We start from the raw sequence: 24,971 nt of genomic DNA, 5'->3' as shown, positions 1-24,971 counted from the left end.
CTTTGATTAAATTTTTTTTGCATATTTTTCAGCAGATAAATGACTAATGAAGAAGAGTATAGTTTATAGTACTTACGAACAGGCAGACAAACGCCTTTCTTGCATACTCCCATCGTATCTCCGCCGAACCAATTCTTCTTTAACTGGAAAGGAAGGGTACAGAGGAATTTAGGCTTACTGGTGTGGCTAAGCAGAACGTCCCAGGATTTATTTATGGTGCATTGAACTCACCACGCACGCAAGCCCATCAGGTCGTCTGCGCTGTCTTCCGTTGAGACATCGGTATGAGCATTCTTTATTCGTCTTCTGCGGAAAAAAAGTCATTGAACTACTGCTAATTTCTTGCTGTTATTTTGTGTTCTCTACCACTTTCATATGTTGCCAGCTTTCAAGGCAAAAAATAGGAGGGGACGCTTAAGCTCGCGTTTAAAGGTATGACCCGATAGAATTAATGATATGACGCCTATATCTGTGGGATTAGTCATTCTCTACATTTATAGACTCCTGGGAGCAATCATAACCCTTCTCGCGCAGTGGTACGGCGGTTAAGCGATGGGCCTGCGATGGCAGGTGCTGCCACCTGTGGGGCTTGTGTGACCCAGGTTCCTCCTCCTGGGCACCTTCTCGCAAGAAGTCATTAAGTTAACTGCCAAACGCCACGGTGGTCAGTTTGCTCACAATCGGGTGGGCAGTGTCATCGAGGACTACGTCGCGATTGACATCATAGAGAAGAAGAGGCTATTAATAACTTTGAGACATATGCTGCATCTTTCTTTTTTTATACCTATGTGGGAATTACGACGATGGCATCCTTAATCGAAGCGGGCTACCCCATTTTTTGCAACATAAAACAGTTGCAAAGCACAAAAAAGTAGAAACAGTAAACGTGCTCAGAACTTCAAAACTAGTTAGACGAGCCTCATTTAGTTCGCGTCCTTTCTGTGTCCTTTCTGTGTCCTTCGTGAAGTTTTCATTGTGATGAACAACAAACTAGCTCATGATGCGTTCTTCAACAAACAGGCGTCTTTCATATGCTACCTATGTAGCATGCGCTTATCACTTTCAAGCGCAATCATGGAACGCGTCGGTTTTTCTAAATGAAGCGCCCATTTGGGTTCAGTAATAATCAAGTTGAAATTTACTCAGGAGTCGCTTGAAACGCAGCACGAAATATTATCGGCGCCTAAAAGTGTTGAACAAATACTTACACCAAGATTCATGTAACGCTCACGATCCGGGCACGTGTCGACTGTTGGCATCGAGAAGTTTTCTGCAAGAGATTTCTTGAATTTAAATTGCAGGTGTTGACTCCGTACAAGAACGCAACATGATCCCAGTATTGTTACCCGAATGTCTGCAGATACCGTTCCAGCAGAATCCCGTCAGTGTGACGACCGGTTCCTTCGTAAGGAGCGTTGGGTACCACTCCAACTGCGAACAATTACAAAAACATCTTAATAGTCGCACCAGTTATTGCTAGAACGCTGATCAGTACAGAGCGGCATATTCAGCGATAAAACATTCACCGTTTTCTTAACGTTCGACATGTAAGGAGGCCGTACTTAGGAATGCTTCCACTGGATATGTGTGAACATAAGGCTCTCCATCTCCTTGTTAATCGGATCGCTTTCAGTTATATGTTTAATTCCTCCGCTCGTGTTACTCGATAGGAAAAGGTTTTTTTTTTTCTTTCAGATGCGTTGGTGCCAACCGGCCTACCTACATTTAGAAATGTCATTGTAATTAATTGGCTGAGAGGTTATTCCGGACACTTTAAGTGCGGGTTGCTAGTCGCTGATGGGTTGTTTTTCGTTTTCAGGTACGAGAGAAAAGTAATTTTTTTGCGTATATCACACTTTGTTGAGTTCCATGTGTACCACCAACACCACAAAATGTGCAGAATGTTAGTATCCTCCCAATATGTTCGTTCTATGGTATGTAATTTTTCAACTGCAGTCTGAACTACATACTGTTCAAATCTAATTCCATTGGTCTTTGAATCAGCTTTTGTCACAAGACACGGCGCCCCCTAGGAAGTGGCGAAAATTCGCCTGCTACTGGTTGAAAAGCAACACATGTGGATGACGCAGGTGCGATCAGGTTCCACGAAGAACCAGCTGCGCCTGAGAAGCTGCAAGTGTGTGTGCCCGACAGCTGCCGCCATCTGTCGCATGCGCATGTCACTAACATGAACAGCGCATGCGCAGTAGGAGCTGGTGGTTTCATTTTCAACCAGTGGAGCTGGAGCAGAAGAGGCGTGCATGCGTACAGTGGACTTGAGAAAAATGTGGATTAGCCATTAATACCTGTGCTCAGTCTTTCCGTTCTTCTTGCAGTTGTTTTTATGCATCGGATGGTCTCTGAGCGGCTCTGTTATATTTTCCGCACCTATATGTACACTTTTACACACTTTTTCTACTCCATTATCAATCAGGCGCACACCACTGTTTAAACATTTCGCCACTTTACCCGCGGACTGACACATAAAAATACAACTTCTTCCCTCGTACCATCGAGTGCTGGAACTCCCTGCCAGGCGAAATTCGTTCACTTGCATTTCCGCAATTTTTGGCTGTCATTGAACGTCGCCGACATCTTGTTTTGTTCATTTTATATTGTATTTTTTTGTATTTTTATGTATGCACGCCTGCGTGTATGAACATATATGCGCTTTACATGTATTCCATATCCCCACTCCTGCCATAGCCCCTGCGGGACTGCAGTATGTACGAAAAAATAAATAAATACAAAGGACAATCTGTCAATAACTGAACAATGCATCGAAAGCACTAGGGTCTGTCTTTTTCTGTAAGCAATGCTGTGATGCACGTTTAACCCGCTACTCACGACGCAGGCTCGACCATCGTCGATGTCTCTGTCAGTCCGTCGGTAGCAGAAGTACTCGCAGCCAGCGACTGCTGTCAACTGAAACAATGAAAGTTGTAGGATGCACCACGTTAAGACCGACGCAAGCGTGTAGTTAAAATTCTCAAGAGCCAAAAATGACAAACTTTCCTGGCTAAATATACAGGCTATTGTTGGAAAGAATGCTCTCAAGCCAATTTTTCAATCTCGCGCTTTTTGCTTCACGTTCTAAAATTTTCAGGGCCCTACACGGTATTTATTCCTACTATTTCCTGAACCTCTTGGTGATTTAGTGGCGTACTAGAACGAATAAAGAATTCGTTTCGAACTCGAATTCGACGCAGTTTTTTACTTTAATCTGAAAGGACAGCAACTCAAGCCTGAAAGAGCAGCGTCTGCCGAACCTTCACGCCTGGACAAAAACAAAGCAGCGGTATTGCATTGCATCCTTTCTCCCTACGTAGTGATTGACATGCCCGTTCCCAACAGTCGGCGGTTGCTAACTACAGACAAGTGCGGAACCTTGGTCCAGTATGCGGATGGCGCTTTACGGTTACATAGGTTCCGCGTAATAACAGCTGCACGCACCAAACTCCTGCTTTAACACTGTCTATAAATCTTAAACACATAAATTTTGAACGCTATCTTTATGAATGTGTTATTAAAGCCAGTACCCTCACCTCCGAAGTGACGGTCATGTTTGCAGTAATGCAAGGCCTAGGAAATGCTTTGAGGTGATCTGAGGGGAAGAAAAATGGTCGCGAGGAAATCGGTGAGAGCAACGCAATTCAGTCTGCGTCAGCGACTGCTGAGAAAAGTTTGGTTTGGTTTGGTTTATGGGGATTTAACGTCCTAAAGCGACTCCGGCTATGAGATACACAGTAGTGGAGGGCTCCGGGAAATTTCGGCCACCTGGGGTTCTTTAACGTGCACTGACATCGCACAGTATACGGGCACCTAGAATGTCGCCTCTATTGAAATTCGACCGCCGCGGCCGGTATCGAACCCACGTCTTTCGGGTGAGCAGCCGAGCACCGTAACCACTGAGCCACCGTGGCGGCTGAGAAAAGTGTCGGTATCGCAAATTAATACGCACTTGAGTTCTAGTCGCATGGGCAGTCTTCTCAGCTACTTGTGTTAAAAAAGTAATCTCGCAAACAAAAAAAATTCAATAGCGTGTATGCGCTCTCTACACAGCATGCCTCCATGCATTTCGATGCAACTGAACAAGGTCAAACGTCCCTAATGATCTCCGCGCGCGAACTCTGACGCTTTGAGAGATGTGGAACCTTTCCTGCCAGGTTTTTGTAAAAAGCGCAAAACCTTGCGCAATCTGAGCCTATGATGTGTTCCCTTGAACAGTGACTTTTGTTTCAGAGCTTTCGCGCGGCTAAAAGCCGCCTACAGACACCCAAACGAACGGAAAAGCGGAGGCAACAAAAACAGGAATTTATTTACTTCACCTTGTAACTCCTTGATGTGATTTTTGTTTTTTTATTTACCTGTGGACTGTTATGACCATGAAGAAGGGCTGAACTCGATACAGTTAATTGTTTTGTTGTCGGTGTGCGTGTGAGGATGGCGGAACTTCTGTGCCCGTGTTCGTGTTATCGGTATGATTTTACATTCCGTGGAAAATAAAGAATTAGTTCGTTGCCAATATTTGATCACTAAAGACAATAAAAAACAAATATTAACTATTTTAGGTTATTTTGTACTACTGCACAGGAAGAAAGAAATCAAAACGCAACGCCGAACTCAACTAGTCAAAGTGAATATCTAGGAAAAATACAGGACAGACTATTACGGATGACATGTAATTCAGCGACGAAATAAAACTTCTTCATGTACGTATTCTTCTTAGTATGATAACGTTTATACTAAAGCGTGTTTTGCTTTTGTATCTAGAACATTTGACCCCTGTTTGATTTAGTATTTTTCAATCAGCTGTACTATAAGAGTATAGGAATGTTATTCTGTGCTTTCGAGCAGTGATTTTGAGCCCAATGTCAAATAAAAGTCGACAATCACGTTGCGTCTTCTTTTCTCTCCGACCCGTTGGGCACCCTCTTCCTCAGGGCCATCTTTTCGGATCAGGCTGTTATTGCTGGCCAATGACACGGTCTGGCTCACGTGCACTGGTGCTCAAACAATTCGCCACTATTGCTTTGTACGCGCACTGTCACGTAAATACAGCAGCGGCACTGACTCTTTCCAAGTGCTATTTTTTTTTACATTCGTGCTTTCATGCACAATGTATACTCTAAAAATTCTCACAGCTAGGACTAGGTATGAAAGCAAGAGACGAGGAAACGTGCGTTGTCGAAGCAGAATTACGATAGCATGCCAATATTTGTCTACATTGCTTACGAGCCAGTTGCAAATCCCTCACGTCCACTGCGAAGTATGAGCGGAAATCGTAAAGATGACAACGCCCACCGACGCCGCACAGTCCGAGCGTAACGTTTACGATGTTGTCATCTGCTGTTCTATTAACGTGATGCTGCAAGAGAAAAGAAAACAAGGTGTCACAACGTGAGACGACAATGGCGAAGTGTTGCCACTTTTATGTACAGTTACAGACATAGAACAGGGGTACTAAACGCGAATTGAGTCACCCAAATGAACACGCTGGCTGCCTTTAAAGTAGTAGTAAGTGGTTTATTAAAACGATAATAGAAAGGAAGGAAAAGATTTATACTAGCCCCGACATCTGCCATCGATACTGAAGCACCTGAGCTGGGGCAGCGGAAATAAATGATAGCAGGCAGAATGGAGAAATAAGCAAATGTCGTCAATTAGAGTTTACTGCCACAAAAATGGAGGGGGTTGCTGCCAGTTAATATTCGCTCCTCTTTACATTTTCTGCCAAAATGCACTCCTCGAGAAACGTAAACGCCCTTTTAAGTCAAACTTGTCTTGTACCTTGCTCACGTGAAACGTTCAGGAATGCGCGGTTCTCAGGTATCTGCTCATCGCCGTTGCAGCTCACTTAATGCAGCCATGTGCAAAATAGCCAAGAAATTGGAGGCACTTAGATATCTCTACTGCGGGAAGGCGAAAGTCAGTGGGCAGTGGGCAGTTTGCTCAGTCCGGTTGGAAGGTTGGGATCACATGACAAGGTCACGTGACCTAGGTGGCGATGTAACTGGCGGACACCGCGAGGTCATGTGACCGGACGGACAGTCACCGCGAGTTTGAGCCATTAAAGGCTCTCGCCTTAAAAACAGTAGCACATTTCACCATGCCCCGTTGCTATTTCGCATTATCCGCACCAAACTCCCGCAACCGAGAAGGGTCTGTGTAGCCTGAGACTAGGTGACGGACCTACCAGCCATGGGTGACTTGGCGCAGAATAGCCTCGCCGCTTAGTATTGCGTCACAATAAAGCTCTTTCTCACGTGCATGCCGCGACCTAATGAAACACTTTAACGTCTTCATAGAGGCTTCAGTTCAGCAATCGCAATGTAGGATTCGAACACGCTGCAATTCATTTAATGTGTCTTGAGTTGTGGCGAGTCACATCCGCACCTACCATAGCCATGGGACGCGCTGATGGCCGCGAACCGCCAAAGGTTGTTGTTGTTGTTGTTGTTGTTGTTGTTGTTGTTGTTGTTGTTGTTGTTGTTGTTGTTGTTGATTTTGTTGTTGTTGTTGTTGTTGTTGTTGTCGTTGTTGTCGTTGTTGTTGTTGTTGTTGTTGTTGTTGATTTTGTTGTTGTTGTTGTTGTTGTTGTTGTTGTTGTTGTTGTTGTTGTTGTTGTTGTTGTTGTTGTTGTTGTTGTTGTTGTTGTTGTTGTTGTTGTTGTTGTTGTTGTTGTTGTTGTTGTTGTTGTTGTTGTTGTTGTTGTTGTTGTTGTTGTTGTTGTTGTTGTTGTTGTTGTTGTTGTTGTTGTTGTTGTTGTTGTTGTTGTTGTTGTTGTTGTTGTTGTTGTTGTTGTTGTTGTTGTTGTTTGCCTCCTCTGGTACACCGCGCAAGTGGGCAAGTGAGCACTCCCATTCTTCCATTCTTTTGCATTCACGCTAATTTCTCACGAAGACTGCACGTTAGCGCGGTCTTCAACAGTGTCTGACATTACAAGCCGTTGCCCCCGCGACATAAGTTACCGCGACAATATCGTACATAACTGTCCTTTAACAGCCCCGTGTGAATAATGATCCGTTTTAACCACCGAGTTTCAACTATCAAAATGAAAACTTCTGGTCTCAACATACAGCCTCAAAATACAAAATGTCTAGCAAGGACAAGTTCGACGTGCTGCCTCCCATGGCGAACGTATATAATTCAAGGGCATGTTCGAGGTGACGCCGAAATAAAAAAGAGCAACGTGTTTTTAATTTTTCAATCAGCAGCGTTGTTTGAAGCGCTGTTTGGAGGAGAATTATGTTGGTTAACCAAAGTACGAGGGTTCACTATTGCTTTCTTGCAGATAAGAGATGGGAAAGAGAATATTGATGGCCGATATGACTCACCACGCAGTATCGACTACCCGACACGCCGTCTCCGTTTGGGCATTTGCAAGTGGTCACCGCATCCTGCAACATGAACATGAACAAGAACGCTTGCTAATTAAACTAGCATTTAACGTCATTCCTCAGGTGTATCCATTTTCACCGCTACATAGGGTGTTAAATCTCGGTTTGAAATATGAGTCGAGCATCTCTTCCTGGCGGGAAGTAGTGTAAGGGTGGATTTAAAGCTTCAAAGTAATTGACTTCAAAAGTCGACTGACTTAAGAAGAGTAAAGGCTTACCTGAGATACTCTAAATGCTTGTGCTGAATGCTAGACATTAAAGTCTAGTGTAATGTAATGCCCGTTTATAATCCCTCTGCTTTGTAAATGTAGTCACAGCGTTGAATGCATAGCATGAGAGGATGTTACAAGTGTTGTGTAATGTATGGCGTGTTTATAATGCCTGAGTATTGTATAAACGGCGCTGAAAGGTCGATTTTATAGCAAAGCACGCGGTGATTTAAACTTGCTATTGTAATATCTTTTGTCAAACCTCTATTAGCTTGTGTCAAAAGTAGTCAATTCGAATCGCGAATACAACAGAACGTTTGTTTGTTTGTTTTTTGTTATTTTTGCCAGGCCTTGACGCTTGACAGTTCAGAAAACATACATCATAGCGTGATAACCCCGAGGGAAGTACACGTTGGTGCCAGGAGCACACTCGGTCACATAGACAGCACAATCGACCAAAACAAAGTGTGACGTCGTCAGCATACAATAAACAAAAAAAATATCCGATTTTTTTTTTTTGCCGTTACCGCGAAGAAGTCCGGCAAAATATTTGAGACGAGGTCAAAGTGAACGGCAAAAAATTTTGTTAAATTGAAGCCCACGAGGCATTTTCGTAATTCCCTGTTTAAAATCAGCAAGATTGTATTCGCCGTTGAAGGCATATGTACTCTTTCGGTATTAGGGCATTTCCTTATGTTTTTTTGTAACCGAATAAACTAACGTACCCATTTGTGTACGGACCGCTCCTCCCTACTCCGCAGCCGATAAGTGAGAAAAAGAAAGTCGGAAATAAGCAGCTGAGTTTCACGTTGAGTTGCACGCTACCGCAACATTCTCATGTAACGAGAAAAATGGTATGAAGATGCACCAATGCTAGCATTATATGCTTCGCAGAGCCGGCGTGCAGGGCGACATACGGCAGGTAAACTAAAGCTGATCGCGGGCTAATAGCACCTTGATCACTTTCTGTTGCTATATGCCTAGCACGCTTCGCATCGAAGCAGTATAGGAAGGCGTTTTTGAGCAAGCCGCCGCTTATCAAAAATGACATAATCTTTTTGTTTGCTTACCAACACACTCATCGCACATTAAAACAAAAGTAATCAAGTCCGAAGAACATTTGGCTGCGCAGTGATGGGTAAAGCATACATTTCTTTTTTTTTTGCTTTTTACAAGTCCAGCAGTTTTGGACGAAAATATTTTAAAATTGGCAAATTGTAAGATACTTTTACGGTAATATTGAAGTTAATGGTCGATTCTTCTTATATATTGCAAATTCTTTATTTTAAAGTGTTTCCGTCGGTCTCATCGAACAGTTAAGACTCCCGTAGAAAAGCAATAGCATACGACGATAACACAAACGTTAACAGAAGAAAAATTCAAGACTGCCGTTGGGAGATCTGTAGATATATGGATCGTTAGAATGAAACCTTGCATTATATGAAAACATTGCGTTCATAAAAGGTTTCCAGCTCAAAAATGATTTTCTCCAGAATTGCTGGGTATGAATGTACTTTTGATATTCTACTACGCACGTTATGGTGTTTCATTGTTGCTTTCGGAAGCTTCCAGTCCCCTAGCTCACTCGACGTTGTCGCGGGCATGCCCCATCAACTGAGTAAACAACACTCGCCTTCACGCATATCCGCAATAAAATGACTCGAATGCAAACTGAACGCTCATTGCGCGCTGGCCTTACCACTGTCGACGTGCACATAGCGTCGCTGGGTTCGTACAAAATGAAGCCGTCAATTTCTCCTCTGTAGTGCTCGGGAATGCAAGTGCTGTTGTCCTGCACAATTGTGCACGTACAGCAATAAACACTCTCAAATTAAATGGCCTCTTTTACTTCAACAACAAGGACATATTTTGCCTGTTAGAGTCAGACATACAGCTAGGATACGTGCGAAATATAAATAAACGTTTAGAGGTTTCTCTGTCTGCAAAAGGCAAAGAAGTTATAGCAATAATTGCATTGCAGTTCTCGCAAGACCTCCCTCGCGCTATTAAGACCCACAGTGTCAAATGTGTACAAGCGGCTGTCGTGGACTGCACCACGAAGACTGACCAGAATAGCTACGTTATAGTCTAGCAGGTTAATGCAAGGGTTTTCTTCTTCGTGGTAATCCACATTGGTACAAGCAGTCGTCGCGGACTGCGCCACGAAGACTGACCAGAATAGTTACGCCATCGTCGAGCAGGTCATTCCAGGGGTTTTATTCTTCGCTGTAATCTTGGTTGCGTAGGCGGCGACGGCAAAACGAAAACTTTAGACCATGTCACTGTCTTTTCGCTTCGAGTGTGCCGAAACGCAGAGAGCGGACAATCTTGTAATATGTTTTCAATACTACGCGGCGAAAGTAATCCATTGGTTACGCACCGTCTGCGCCTAAAGTTCCCACATCACGAATTCTCGCCCGAGAACTTAAAGAAGATAGTGGGTCGTCAGAGAGCTGATCGCCACTATACGTGTAAGGCTGCATACATTCTGCACAAGGAACACTTGTTGCTAACACGCTGATGTCGCGGGCCTGCTACAAAAATGAGCGGGACTTTAACGCACGCTTACTGTTCTTACATAGTGTTTACATAGTGTTCTTACATAGTGTTCTTACATAGTTCAAAATACAAAATAGACAGACGCTACCCAGTGGAAAGATACGAGAGAGTCGGGCCCAAAATATGATGAAATGTCGGGTCGTCCTGCCGTTAAGAGAGATTTTTCTCTAGTACTGCAAACTGTCCTGTTGTCACGACAAAACTGGCAATATTGCTAGGACATGGAAATGCCCAATAGTAAAGAAAACTTTGGCGTTCCTGCAAAAATTTGTATTTCTACTGCAAGACCATGTCCAAAAAACTACAAAACATTTCTAGTGATGACAGAAAAATTTGTTCGCTTTTTCAGTGGAGTAAACCATAAGGTTAAAAGCGCACACTGAAAGTTCCGAATTCTCATGTGGTAAATACAGTGGTCATTTCGTTTTGATAACATTTAGATTTGTTTTGTTGTTGATAGAACGACTTGATCATGATGGACTTCCTGCAGGACAATGGCGTCGCCCTGTGAGCATTACGCCACATCAAAAAATCTCTCTCTCGCTCTATTACCGATAAACACCTCACCCTGGTGAGCGAGGCAGTTCGCTCCGTGACTATGCCGACGATGAAGGAGAGGGTCATTACCGATATCGGTGTCACTGCCTTGCCCATGAAGAGAGAGAGAGGCCTAGGATTGTTTTATTTCACGAGTAGATTATATCTACAGTGCTCTTGACAGATATGGGACCTTTCTTTTTGGGCAGCCTTCTTCGTAAGAAAAGCGTATGCTTACCAAAGCTGTGAGCGTCACAGATGGTACCACGCAAGGCTGGAAAGATGCTTCAGCGACAGCGAGCACTGCATGAAAAGACTTTTTTTTCAGTTGAACGCTTCTCTGCGCTCAAACTTACGGAATTGCTGATGTTTATCATTTGTCATAGCATATAAAACAGCATGCAAATGAAGAAAAGACGCAGTCCATGAATTGTGTCAGTAAAAAGCATACAGAAAGATACACAAAACAAAATAGGAGAAACACTGAAGCTACAGCAGCTCTGTTCTCTATTGCTCCCACTCCATCCTGTTTGTTTCTGTGTTGCACTCTTACAAAGATGAAGTATTGCCAAGTAGTACAGCTACTCATGCCCTTGGATCACTTACGAAGCACCCCGACTGTTGCATGTTTCATTTTGTTCCCTTCAAATCGGCCTGGCATCCACCCTGCGCCGTTCTGTTCTTGTCTGGATCTGAAAGTAGCCGTAAAATACCGCATCATGTGACGTTCCTCCCAAAATATTCGTCAACATGCACAATAATTTCCATACTCTCTCTGTTTCAGGCTGCGGATTGTTTTCTTTCTTTTTTCTTTTCAGAAATTCCTTTCAAAGCTACTCTTCTTGTGGAACAACGGCCTAAGGGGCGAGTTGGTGCATGATGAAATGAACGGCGGCGCATCAAGGACACTAACATGAAAGGGACACCACATGCGTGTCCCTGGGGGTTTATTCTTCTTGTGGAAATTCACTAGAAACGGCGCAAAACAATATCTACGCGGACCCGTTCGAAAGCCATTTGAGTCGAATGGAATTCGTACTCGACGAAGTTCAGTAGTGCTCCAAAACGATTTCCAAACGCAGTCTTAAGTTTTAACGCTCTCTCGGCGTATTGCAGTGGCGCCGTTACCATGAAGTTTAGTTTCGATTACTTCAGTTTGATCTTTCGTCCACATAACTGGGAGCCGCGAAGAATATTATAACGATAATAAAAGAGCTGGTATGAATGCCATTTAGCTTTTTTCATAACTACATGCGAGTTACGTTTGGAAGTCTTGTTGTGAGCTATTCTTTCACGGGCGTTCATCTTTCGTTTCCTATTGCGGGGCAACACTAGTTTTTGTAGCGATAGCTACACTACGCCAGCTACTTCGCGAGATCAGCGTGGCTGCGTGCTGAGCCGTGGCCACGGAGCAAGACTCTGTGGCTGTGGCACCACCGCTTCGCCAGCTGTGCGCATGCGCGGAGTGACGTCATAGCCCGCAGCTTGTGCGCGCGCCGCGCGCCTCGCCGCTTCTCCGACGGCGGAGCAGACGCCGCCCGCCCCGACAATTGTGCGCATGCGCGAAGTGACGTCAGAGCATGCAGCTGGTGTGCGCGCCGCACGCCTACATTACGCTAGCTTTTCGAGCCCTCAGCGTGGCGGCGCCGTGGCCACCGTGGCAGCTGCCAGCATCGCGGCGCCGGCGAAACCGAGTGGAAGAGGAGTGGAGATGGGGAAAGGGGGAGAGAGTGAATCCACGTCCAAGGACGAAGATGAGGAAGGTACGCACAGCGAAACGCAACGGAGAAAGACTGACTTTGCAGTTCGACTGAGCGAGTTCCACTCGGCCAGCTGTAGCTATCGCGTCACTCCAGGTTTAACCACAGCTAAACCACAGCCATTTTGGTCGCGCTGTTCGTTCGCTTAGTGCGTGTACCATTTCTGCTGTTTGCGATTATAATTAGTGCAAAAGAGTTGTCGCCGAGGAGGCTTTCAGGTTCCTTTGATGACGGCTGCTATTGCCTATTTTTACTATGAAACTATGCAAGAAAACCAAGGAAAAGGAGCAGCGCAAAAGCATGCAACCACACAAGAAGAAAGAAAAAGACACAAGCGCTGACTGACAACTGAATTTTATTGAAGGAAGGCACGCCTTAAATAAGGTGAGCAACAGAGGTTAAAAGGAGGAGAGCGAACAATTAAGAAACATAACAGCAAGCCTAAGCAAGCATCAAGACATGAAACACTCAAACGTTGGCTGCTTCTAAAAAGTCTACCTCTGCTGCGAAAAGTGATAATGAGGGAGTGCTGATGCAAGTGTCGCCATATCTCTTAACATAGTAAGCTTCCAGGTTAACACGCGCAATCCTGTCAGCATTCTTACCTAGAATACTAGTCTCAGCCAAACGAGCCACGCATCCTCTGCACTTACGTGCGCGACCAAATGTGCGCACTTATCCTTTAACTGACTTAAATTTCTGGCATGTTCCCCCAATCGTTGGTTGATGCAACGGCCGGATTCGCCTACGTAAATCTTTCCACACGTCATGAGAATAGCATAAATCACGCCTTTTGAGCATTTGACAAACGGAGTGTCATGTTGTATATATCTGGCATCGTCTTTTTTTTTTTGGAGCCGCAAATGCGTGGGAATAACTCTCCCAGCTTGTTGGGTGCCGAAAATACAATGGACACACCATGCCCCTTAGCCACTTTCTTGATGTTGTGCGAAGTCTTGTGCAGGTATGGCACAACCACAGGCTTATCGGTCAGGCTTCAATTTCTGAAGCATGGTTTCAGCAACAGTAATCAAAACCGAAGGGGAGAAACCCGCCGCCAAAAGTCGGCAAATATGATTCTGAGAGCTCGTTTGCATCTGATGCGTGCACGATATTTTGAGGCAGGATTCCATACAGTGAGACGCATTGGCTCTTTTTACAGTCTTCGAGTGTGCCGAATCATAAGGCAGCAAATTCTTTTTTGCACTAGGGTAATAGCCCCTGCTTCAGAAATTGAAGGCTGGAACAAGAAGAATGGATGATGAGCGTCGGAAGGCCGATAAGCCTGTGGTTGTGCCATACCTGCACAAGACTTAGCACAACATCAAGAAAGTGGCCAAGAGGCATGGTGTGTCCGTTGTATTTTCGGATTTTCAGCACCCAACAAGCTGGGGAAGTAATCCCCACGCATTTGCGGCTCCAAAAAAAGAGGATACCAGATATATACATGACACTCCGTTTGTCAAGTGCTCAACGAGCGTGATTTATGCCATTATCATGACGCGTGGAAAGGTTTATGTAGGCGAAACCGGCCGTTGCATCAACGAACGATTGGGGGAACATGCCCGAAATTTAAGTCATTTAAAAGATGAGTGCGCACCTTTGGTCGCGCACGTAAGTAAGTGCAGAGGATGCGTGGCTCGTTTGGCTGAGACTAGGATTCTAGGTAACAGTGCCGACAGGACTGCGCGTGTTAGCCTGGAAGCTTACTATATTAAGAGATATGGCGACGCTTGCACCAGCACTCCCTCATTGTCACTTTTTGCAGTGGAGGTAGACTTTTTAGAAGCAGCCAACGTTTGAGTTTTTCATGTATTGATGCTTGCTTGGGCTTCCTGTTATAAAAGAGAAGAAGAAAGGGAATTTTAATGAAAGAAAGGCGGAGAGGTCGGCCGGTGGTAACAGGGCCCTGGCCTGCTACTCCACACAGGGGAAAGGGAAGAGGAGGAAAAGGAAAGTGTGAATGAAGGCTGATGATGGCATAATACAATGAGTTTCACGGGTGATGTCTATGCACACGCACACACACACACACACACAACACTGGCTGGCGCTCGCATCGCGGTTACTGGACACACATAAAACTCAAAACTGGTGTCTGCAACACAACACCGACACATGTCATTAACCATGTAGGTTGTGCACAGGCGGTCACAAACGAGTATCCAGGCCTGTTTCACACAAAAAGTTGAGCAGGGCTTTTGTCACACGCCACCAATCAGAACGTCTCGTCCTTGCGCCCAGAAGAGTTTCCTCAGAGAGAGGGCGAGAGTCCAGGTTTTTCACGGTCGCCTCCAATGTTGTTCTTTCAGAAGTATACTTCGGGCACGCGCAAAGAAGGTGTCCAATAGTCTCTGGTGTGTTGCACTGTGCGCAATTTGGGTGACTTTCGATGCCGATCTTGTGAAGATAGTGTTTGGTGTAGGCAACGCCAAGCCGTAGCCGGTGGAGTAAAGTCCCATGACGTCGCACCACCACAGATGGGAAATGTAATCGTGAGCCAGCGTCAAGCTTACACACGCGGTCCTGTTGATGACTCGGATCATGCCAGTGCGACTGCATTGCCGCCTGCATTAAATGTGCCAACAAGGCTCCAATGTCTGATCTTGAAAAGGCTATCTCAATGAAAGCACCATCACTATGTGCCATCCGAGCCTCGGCGTCAGCACGCTCGTTTCCCGCTATGCCGCAATGGCTCGGTATCCATTGAAACTTTATAATATGGCCGCGGTGGAAAGCCTCGGCTAACAAAAGCACAATCTGTTGAACCAGCTGCTCGCATGCTCTTGGTTTTAGATAAGTTTGTACGACCTGTAATGCCGATCTCGAGTCGCAGAATATAGTCCATTGCTGCGCTGGCTGGTGACCAATATAAAGGACGGCTTCTCGTATGGCTGCCAATTCGGTTGCCGTAGAGGACGTTTTGTGCATGAGCCTGAAACGGTGACATGAGGCATTTCCTGGCACTATCACCGCTGCAGCTGAAGAAGTGGTCGTAACGGATCCGTCCACGAAAACATGCTGGGTGTTAGTATACATAGATGTAATGTATGACAGCGCCAGCTGTTTCAGTCCGACTGTTGGAATGTGCGTTTTCTTTGTTATCCCTGGGATTGTTGTCCGTATAGATGGTTTTGGTACTGCCCAAAGTGGCACCTCCGCAATCTGGTGTGGCGCGTAGTTCGAAGGCAGCGCATTGCGCTGCATCCAAAGGGCTCTGGAAAAGGCTGCATCTGGACGCACCGCACTAATGTTAGTCAGGGGGTGATGACGATGCCTGGTCAGATGCCGCAAATGCACACGAAGTGGCTCCTGTTGGAAATAAATTCGTGCTGGGCAGGCGCGGGCCTCATAAAATGTGCCCCATGTAGAAGTTTTACATGGCAAACCCAAGCATACTCTTAAAGCACGAGCCTGCGCGCTTTCAAGCACACGCAGGCCTGATAGTCTGACCCCCGAGAGAACGGGTGCACTGTATCTGAGAAGGCCGACTACCAGCGCCTGGTACACGTGTAGTAAAGATCGCTCAGAGGGACCCCAACATTTTCCTGCCATACACCGCACAATGCTTGCAAAGCTGTCGAGCTTTTTCTTGAGCACAGAAATGTGCTTCGTCCAGGACAGGTCACGGTCTATCGTAACACCTAAGAATTTGTGATGTGTTACGTATGGAACAATTTGCCCATCGATTGTGACCGGATACCACGCCATTATCTTGCGTGTGAAAGCCAATGTTACGCTTTTAGTTGGCGAAAGTTCAAGCCCCTGACGGCGCAAGTACGCAGACGTAATGGACACCGAACGCTGCAATCTTGCTTGCACTTGGGGACGCGTGACACTTGATGTCCAGATGCAAATATCGTCTGCGTAGGCGGATATTGAAACAGTCTTGGGTAGTTGTTTGAAAAGGCCAATGAGCACGAGATTGAACAACGTTGGACTGAGCACTCCTCCCTGAGGAACACCACAAGCAACATGATGATCTGCTGTGTCACCTTCAAGAGTCTCCACGTAGACTGTCCGGTTTGTCAAATAGCTTGCAATCCAATTGTGTAGACGTCCGCCTATACCACATTCTTCGAGTGCATTTAGTACTGCATCATGCTGAACATTATCGAATGCGCCCTTTATGTCGAGGAAAAGAGCAGCAGTCAACCTGTGACGGCGTCTTTCATGTTCTACCGTTGACACGAGATCAATTACACTGTCGATGGCAGACCGGCCTTTGCGGAAACCCGTCATTGTGGAAGGGTATAGCCCATGTTTTTCAAGGAACAATTCTAGACGGGTTAGCACCATACGCTCCATCGTCTTGCCAATACAACTTGCCAGAGCTACTGGTCTGTAGGATGTTAATGTGAGTGGCGATTTCCCTGGTTTGAGCAAGGCCACAATGCGGCTTCTTTTCCACTGCTGTGGTACAGTGGCAGAGGCCCAAGAGTGGTTGAACAATGTTAAGAGGGCTTCCATTACCTGTGGGCCTAGATGACGAAGCGCATTGTGTGTTATTCCATCAGGTCCTGGGGATGAAGGATGCGTGCAAGCAGAAAGAGCTGCTTTCAGTTCTTGAATTGTGAAGGGGATGTCCAGTCGATCGTCCATCGTGGGGGGAGCACATCGATGCTGCCGAGGTAAAGAAGCGCTTCCGGCAATTCTCGAGCAGAAATCCTCCGCCACCTCTAGTTCTTGCCGTCTATCATGAAGTGCCAATGCACGGAAAGGGTGTTTCTGCTGGGGAAATGTCGGCAGTGCTCGAACAACGTGCCAGATTGTGGAGAGTGGTTTGCGGGGATCCAATCTGCTGCAAAATGACCGCCACCGTTGTTTGCCTAGGTTCTCCAAATAGCGCTGTATTTGCTTCTGGGCACGTCGAGAGGCCCGGAGATCCGAGACATCCTTTGTCCTCCGGTATTTTCTTTCTGCGCGCCGACGAATCGCCCGAAGCTGCGCGTAGATCACATCCACTGGTGCTGTGGAATTTGGCGCTGAGATATTGCGTGTTGCATCGTGCATGGCCGAAATAATACGCTGTTCCACATCTGTTGGATCAGTGAGTTTCCCACAGGTTTTTTCTAGAACAATGCGGAAAGCACTCCAGTCGCTGCAACGTATTTTGGCATTTGGAAGACGGTGAAACCACCGTAGCTGCACATACGTCGGTATGTGGTCACTTCCATAACTTTCAATATCAGCACACCACGTTGCGAACGATGACAGGCGCCTGGATACAAATGCAAGGTCCAGGCAGCTGCTGTAGGTAGTCCCGCGTAGAAATGTCGGCGTGCCATCATTGAGCAAAACGAGACCTGCATTGTTCATGAACGTGGCGATATCCCGTCCTCGAACGTTCGTAACGGCGCTTCCCCAGCCGTGGTGATGCGCATTGAAATCTCCTACTATTATATGGGGTTCCGAAACGCTGTCAAGTAGCGATTGTAGTCGTAGGGCATCAAATCGACCCCTTGGTGGTATGTAGCCACCTATAATAGAGATTGTGCGCCCATTCAAAGTCACAGTGATTGCTACATACTCGTTGCTACTGCCCCCAGGAATTTGATGCCGAACGTAAGTGAGGTCACGACGGACGCATAGTAGTACCTTGCTCAAATGCCCAGCCGCTTCAGAGAGGAAACTTTCATAACCTGACAGTCGAAAAGGAGATGTGATATTAGGCTCACATATTACAAGCACCGGAAATCGGTATTTGAAGATCCTCTGCCTGAGATCTGCTAGGCGGCCTCGCAGACCTCGAGCATTCCATTGTAATACTGCCGATCGAGAGATTCTCTCCTGCAGTGAGGGTGCTGACGACGGTAGAGCCATAATTTTGACTGCTATTAAAGGGTGGCAAGCACCGGTTCAATAGCGTCTAAAATTTGGACAGCAGCCTTAGCAATTGGCGTGTCCACTCCAGCAATTATCAGCCGTAAGGTGCCTATCAGCTGTTTCAGCATCGCCCTGATTTGATCATCTGTTGTCGACACAGCCGGCGGACGCACAGGCGGACGTGTCACAGAGCTTACAGTACGCGATGGTAGAAGTGGCCACTCTGCGGGGTCCTCCTGGGGGGTTGTCAGTCTTGGCTCTTGCGGAGCTGGAGGCAGTGGCTTTTGCGCGGCAGAGCGGTCTCGGTCCTCCTGATGTGTTGACACGTCATTTACTGAGCTCAATGTCTTCTGCCGACTTCGTGTCCTCCTCCTGGAGCGACGTACTGCGATTGCTGCTTCTCGGTGAGTAGAATGGTCTCTCACCATTTTCTTCAAGATCTTCATCTCTGTTTTCACCTTCGGACATTCCCTAGATGTTGCCTCATGAGGACCTTTGCAGTTGGCACAAACTGGAGACTCAATCGTACATGTAGGTCCATCGTGCACGCCACCACAACGCGGACATGTTTTCGTGCTCGTACACGCAGCACTTACATGTCCAATCTTCTGGCATTTTCGGCACTGCACCGGTCGGGGCACATAAGGACGCACTGGGTGCCTCACAAAACCCACTTTCACATGCGATGGTAAAGTAGTACCCTCAAACACTAGTTTGACACACCGTGATTTGCCGAAACGATGGATGTCAGTTATGCGAACAGAACTTGATAGCAGTTGCACCAAGTCCATATCCTTGATCTGTATGTCCACGTCAGAAATCACACCAGCAGTAGTGTTAAGTCCATGAGCGAAGAACGAGCGGACTCGTATGTTGCCAAGGACAGACACGGTCTTCAACTTATCCAGGGTTGCCCGGCCAGAGACATCAACAGAGAGGATATTCCTTCTTGCGTTAATACGCACTTCTTTGACTTGGCCCGGAACCAGTCGTTCAAGAAGAAGAGTCAAAGTCTGCCTGTTGATGGAGTTGAGATTCTCGTCCTCAACAGGCATGTATGAAATTGTGTAAGTGAGAGATTGCTCACTTACATTGGCCTCGTTGGTTGTTTTCTTGCTCACATTGGATTGGTGAGGCATCTTCGCTGGCACAATGGACTTGTTAGCCCGCTTCGTACACACACTGGGCCCACACTCAGTCGGGGTTTTGGAAAGCTTCCTCTTCAGGCGCCGACTCACAATCTCGGTGTAGCCTCCGTCGAACTCCATGTCATCCGAGTCAGAGAAACTGGACGATCCCGGGAGCTCTGAGGGGAGATCCATACTGCATCCAGGCTGATCTGTGCAGTTCACACTGCTAGCCACAGAAGGCAGCAGAGGCGGCGGGTCATCCGCCATCGCCTGGGACGGCGAGGTTGCCTTGAAGGGTACAGAAGCACAAAGTATTTCAAAAAAACAGGAGCTCGATCAAGAGATGCTGCCATTCGCAGCGCTCTTCTTCTTCTTCTTTTTTTCTTGATTGTTCGCTCTCCTCCTTTTCACCTCTATTGCTCGCCTTATATAAGAGGGGCCTTCCTTCAATAAATTTCAGTGGTTAGTCAGCGCTTGTGTCTTGTCATTTCTTCTTGTGTGGTTGCATGCTTTTGCGCTGCTCCTTTTTCTTGCTTCACAATGCACCTACTAGCCCAAAAAGCAGTTTTACCTCAGCAAGAAAAGACCGCGAGAACTAATTTGAACACCTCAGCCGATGCGTTGTGTAGCTTTATAAGTCGCAGTAAATAAATCAAATACGATCTATCGTTACCTACTTTAACACCTGTTCATTTATAAAGTACTTTTTTATAGTTATTTTTTTTATTTTCCAAATGATGGCTTGAATGGACAAGGCAACGAGGGTACACGTTTTCACCTTTCCAAGGCATTTGAAACGGTTGAATGTTGTTCCCCTCCTCTCTCCCCTCCTGTCGACTGGAATGACATTTGAAAATATTCCCTTCGAAATTCCTCGCGTAGCAGCCCAAAACCGGTAATTTGAGTCGAATGATATTTGGTTCGGTTAAATGGCATTTGAAACGCCCGGGCAGCACGCGCGTTTGTTGACACGCTATGCGTTCATAACCACATTCGCTTCAAAGAGTTAATGGCGACGCTGTATTAAGACTGACAAGACACGTACCCTTACAGCACGTGCTAATAAAGTGATGGCTCTCCTGTCTTTTCTTTAGGAGTCCCCGTGTCCGCTGCATCGCGGCTTCGTGTTCTGCGCTTTCTTCCTCTTGATATTAATCTTTACTGCAGCTTCTTAACAATGTTATCGTCGCTGTTGACTCGCGGAACGCCAAGGACTATCAGCGTCATAATGTTTACGGGGTATCTGGGCTGCAGGATTCATATCTGGTTGAGTGGGCAGTGCGCGGTTTGACAAATCTCGTGTTAGGCAACGGTTTTTGTATCATCTATGTTTTACTTATTTTTTTTCGCACCAATATCTAAAGGCAGTTATAGTTGCAATAAAATCTCGCCCTCTACTTTTGTGCACGCCGCACACTATTGCAACCATTATGTCAGAAATGTGTGGATGAGCCACCCCCGGTGGCACGATACGAGCATGTCTAAACGTCATGCCTTCTGCAGTTGTGCGAGGCGTCACATCGCCGTTTGGCAGTAGTTTGGGGGTATAATTTGGCAATACAGGCAGCGTAGTTTCTGCTCGCATTCACATTTTATGCAGGTACATGAATGATTACTTTGATACTTTTTTGTTTCGATCTAACAAACAGTGCCATTCGGTTGTCGTAGCTTTACCAGAATACGCTAGGTTCCGAATGTGACAAGAAATCAAGTGACATTATTCCATGCGAACAGTCCAACTGATAACCCCAGTATAAAAGGTGAAGTGTTCAGGCAACACGGAACTCTTATTGACAAGCCATTCTGTCATAATTCTCCATTGATGTTCTCGCCTTTCTACTCGCAGAATCTCGTGCACAATGAATTCATTCGCATAAATTATTACGGTTAAGACAAGGATGTAGAAAGAACAAACGGGTCACTTGAGTCACGTTCTCCTTCGCGTAGAATCCGCTTTCAGCTTCGGCAGCTTGTGTCGCGCAGTAAAAACGTTGCCGTAAGCGTTCTTGCGCACGTTTGCAGCAAATTTGAGCAAATCTATCAATGACATTTAGGGCAACGATATGCTTCCATTTTCAGCATGGTTAGTACTCCGAAGTCAGCTGAAAAAGCAAGAGCTATTTCGTTTTTTCCCCCATATGCGCGGAAATACAGCAAGTCACAAGAGTCTGTGGCGTCGTTTTTCTCACACACTACTATATTCGTCACAAGTAAAGCAAAAATTCACATATCCGCGGCCCAACAGGCGCTGCACATGGGAGGTGAGGGGAGGAGGGGAGGGGTTGAGGGTTCGTTCTGTTCCTTACACTACCCTGGTTACGTAAGCTATGTCCCTCCCCCGTGCCTAGAGGAGGGGTCATTATCATATTTTCCAAACAACTTGCTTACCCCAGTCACGTGGTCGCGACGAGATGCTATAATCATGTTTCGCCGCCATGGCTGCCTGCATAGGCGCACCGAGCAATTGATGTCACATGAATAGAATGATATTTTTAATTCGGAAAATCATAATAAGTGGTTTTGGGGGAAAGGAAATGGCGCAGTATGTCTCATATATCGTTGGACACCTGAACCGCGCCGTAAGGGAAGGGATAAAGGAGGGAGTGAAAGAAGAAAGGAAGAAAGGGGTGCCGTAGTGGAGGGCTCCGGAATAATTTCGACCACCTCGGGATCTTTAACGTGCACTGACATCGCACAGCACACGGGCGCCTTAGCGTTTTTCCTCCATAAAAACGCAGCCGCCGCGGTCCGGTTCGAACCCGGGAACTCCGGATCAGTAGTCGAGCGCCCTAACCACTGAGCCACCGCGGCGGGTCAATTCGGAAAATCACTTTGATATTTTCACATCACGTAACCTTCAGATCATTATATAAATATTTGGCTCTAGCATCTTCAGCATCAACACACTGCTGGGAGATCCATACATCTGCCTTATTGAACTTCAACAACTTCGTAGCCTTCGGTTTACCTCTTACCTAGAATTGTTGCGCAATTAAGTTATCCCTAATACAAAATCCTTTAAAATAACATTCTCCTGTGCCTTCTTTGATTTCAACGGCAGTTGGATGTTTTAGCAAAGAAGACTTTTGGGGTCGCAAAGTTGCACACATCAAATATATTCCAGACGAAGACGCAGGAAATACGAAATACATCCGCAAGGCAAGAATGTTTAAGCCAACACTCGACACCAGATCCTGAAAACACATACTGAATTGAAATGAAGATAATTTATTTTCTCATATTCGTTTGGGGAGAGCCGATGATAATCGCTGCAATAGCAGTGTGACATGTCCGTAGACCCCTGTAGTGAAGGGCAGTAGACAGCAATGCAGGAAAATAAATAGTCCAGTGTCAGTCCAGACAAAAAATCCAATCCAATAGGACCATTACCTTATCCTAATTTTAAACAAAAAATATCCTTCCTCTAACCTCTCTACCTTCATGCCGAACGAACGGGCACATGCCCTCGCTACCGACGCATCTCCGAGCAACCCTCCCATTTGGACGGATGATTGAACTGCACCAAAAACACCCGAGACAAAGACTGAAAGAACTCCGACACACCCGCCGCCTCCTTTATCCCCCTTCTCCACATGTTACTCGCCGCGAGTCTACTTTCATTATACAAGCGCATAAAAATTATCTACGATGTGGCTCGTACGACCACCACATACTCAAGATCTCTGGCCACCCTTGCTGTCAGGTATGTGGCGCCTAGCGGAACAACACAAATATTGGAGCTACCCACGTCCCACTCAGTCACCACACTACCTCCAACGCAGATCCCTGCCAATACGCTACCCATAGGGTACCCGTACCCGGGTACCCAATTCTTGGGCCATACCGCCCCCGCTTTGGGCGATAGGGGCCTCCGGCTTTCAGACTTAAGTAGGTTTCCCGAGCCAGGGTGGGGAAATATATGTTTTCTCTCTCTTTTCTCTCTAAAGCGCTGTCGACATATTTCTTGCAGCGATCGGTATGTATAGGCCTCAAATGGCATTCCATCATATTCCAACTTCCACCCAGCTTATAGGCGACGTGATTCAAGTCTTAGCGTGTATAGTAATGCGAAATGTAGAATGACAACACTTTGCCCATTTATGTCAAACACCAGGATATCGGGTTGCAATGCCAATAGCGTATACTCTCGGTTCTAAGTTTAAGCTATACCAGTACCGCACCGTTCTTGAACACGAATCGCGGAAAAAAAAATCGCTACTCCAGAGTCTCACGAACGCTGCCGTGCTTTTCACACTTGACATTAGAGAAATCGCTCATAACTCACGAGGGCGTATCGAAGCCTTCAAGCCGCCTGCGTCATGTGGCGAACACTTGCAAGCTTTTCCGCATCCCACTCGCTCCTGCTATGGGTGGAAAAGATGCGCACCTGCGGTGACTGCTTCCAGCTGCTGCTCAACCGACGCGCAAGCCACTATGTCGCCCAGATGGCACATCGCACGACAGGAGACAAGGTGGGGACCTTTAAGAGGAACTTCTCAGAATCAAAGTGTAAACGGCTGCCTTACGAGTGCTGGCAATGCCGGCAAACTATTTCAAACCCTTTGTTTGCTTTCCTATTGCTTTCAAAGCAAAAAAAAAGTCAACAAAGTCGACCTCTACGGTGCCACAGAAATGGATAGAGGCACCAACGCTAGCCCTGAAATTTTAGTGCGAAAGCGTTACTTCACACGGTCAAGCCCAACCGCGCAGTTTGTGTGCAGCTTGACCTTGAGAGTGACCTTGGCCAACCTGCAGAAATAAAATATTGCCGTGACTGAGTTTCGAACCTGCGGCGGCGCGAACAGATCAACTTCGCTGGCCACTACACGAGAACACTGTCACTGCCGTTGTTTTTTTTCTTTATTGCATAGAAATAGTGCCGAAAAGAAAAATGCAAGCATGCTTACGCCCCAAAACACCAGGCCACCATACCCCTGCAAACCTACCCATACATCAAAAACGTTGCCGCCACCGTCTGGAAGACGTTGAAGTAGAGAGCGTTAGCTGTTCGGTTTACTAGAATTGATATGAGTGAAATTAAATTGAGGTACACCAATGGAATTAAGAATTTGTGCGTTTATTTTTCCATATGTTAATTATTAGCGTACATCTTGAATTTATAAGTGACGTCACCAATCAGTCACCCATTGTATATATCAGTGACGTCGCCATTAAATCACCAATTCGATATATTAATGATGTCACCAATAAATCACCTATTGAGTTGCTATATCGATTTACTATGGTGGCCGCCATCTTGAATTCATCGGACTTGGAAATTTTCACGCCGAAGGGAGGAGGTAGCAGACTCGAAGAGATCGAGAAAGGTGATCAGTAAGAGCTAACGCTCTTAAAATCTTGGAGGTACACACACACGCATTTATATAGGAGAGCAATCTAGATAGAGAGCCAGTCGGTAAGGTGGTCAGTTTTCAAGTGTTCAGTGCTCTAACGGTACTGCATCAACCTTTGACGACCTAAATCGAGCAAATTCAGAAAAAATACGATAATAACGTAGTGACTTTTCATGCTAGACTTCAGAATGTTTCA

At 46.1% G+C, this 24,971-nt stretch overlaps 1 protein-coding gene across 1 annotated transcript in view; it reads right to left on the bottom strand.

The window, feature by feature from the left end:
* Positions 1-23,898, bottom strand: part of LOC144119599 (uncharacterized) — a 73,699-nt gene extending 49,801 nt beyond the window's left edge. The window contains exons 1-12 of the mRNA XM_077652175.1: positions 23,707-23,898; positions 11,312-11,397; positions 10,944-11,008; positions 9,309-9,401; positions 7,338-7,400; positions 5,236-5,368; positions 3,546-3,604; positions 2,848-2,925; positions 1,347-1,431; positions 1,209-1,270; positions 232-306; positions 77-143 (exon numbers count right to left, since the gene is read on the bottom strand). Of these exons, the coding sequence (XP_077508301.1) occupies positions 77-143; positions 232-306; positions 1,209-1,270; positions 1,347-1,431; positions 2,848-2,925; positions 3,546-3,604; positions 5,236-5,368; positions 7,338-7,400; positions 9,309-9,401; positions 10,944-11,008; positions 11,312-11,366 (835 nt within the window). The 5' untranslated portion in view covers positions 11,367-11,397; positions 23,707-23,898. The remainder of the gene's footprint in view (positions 1-76; positions 144-231; positions 307-1,208; positions 1,271-1,346; positions 1,432-2,847; positions 2,926-3,545; positions 3,605-5,235; positions 5,369-7,337; positions 7,401-9,308; positions 9,402-10,943; positions 11,009-11,311; positions 11,398-23,706) is intronic.
* Positions 23,899-24,971: the final 1,073 nt, after the last annotated feature.

This window comes from Amblyomma americanum, chromosome 2, assembly GCF_052857255.1.
Source record: "Amblyomma americanum isolate KBUSLIRL-KWMA chromosome 2, ASM5285725v1, whole genome shotgun sequence".
NCBI lineage: Eukaryota > Metazoa > Arthropoda > Arachnida > Ixodida > Ixodidae > Amblyomma > Amblyomma americanum.
This window is presented reverse-complemented; position numbering and strand designations above follow the sequence as displayed.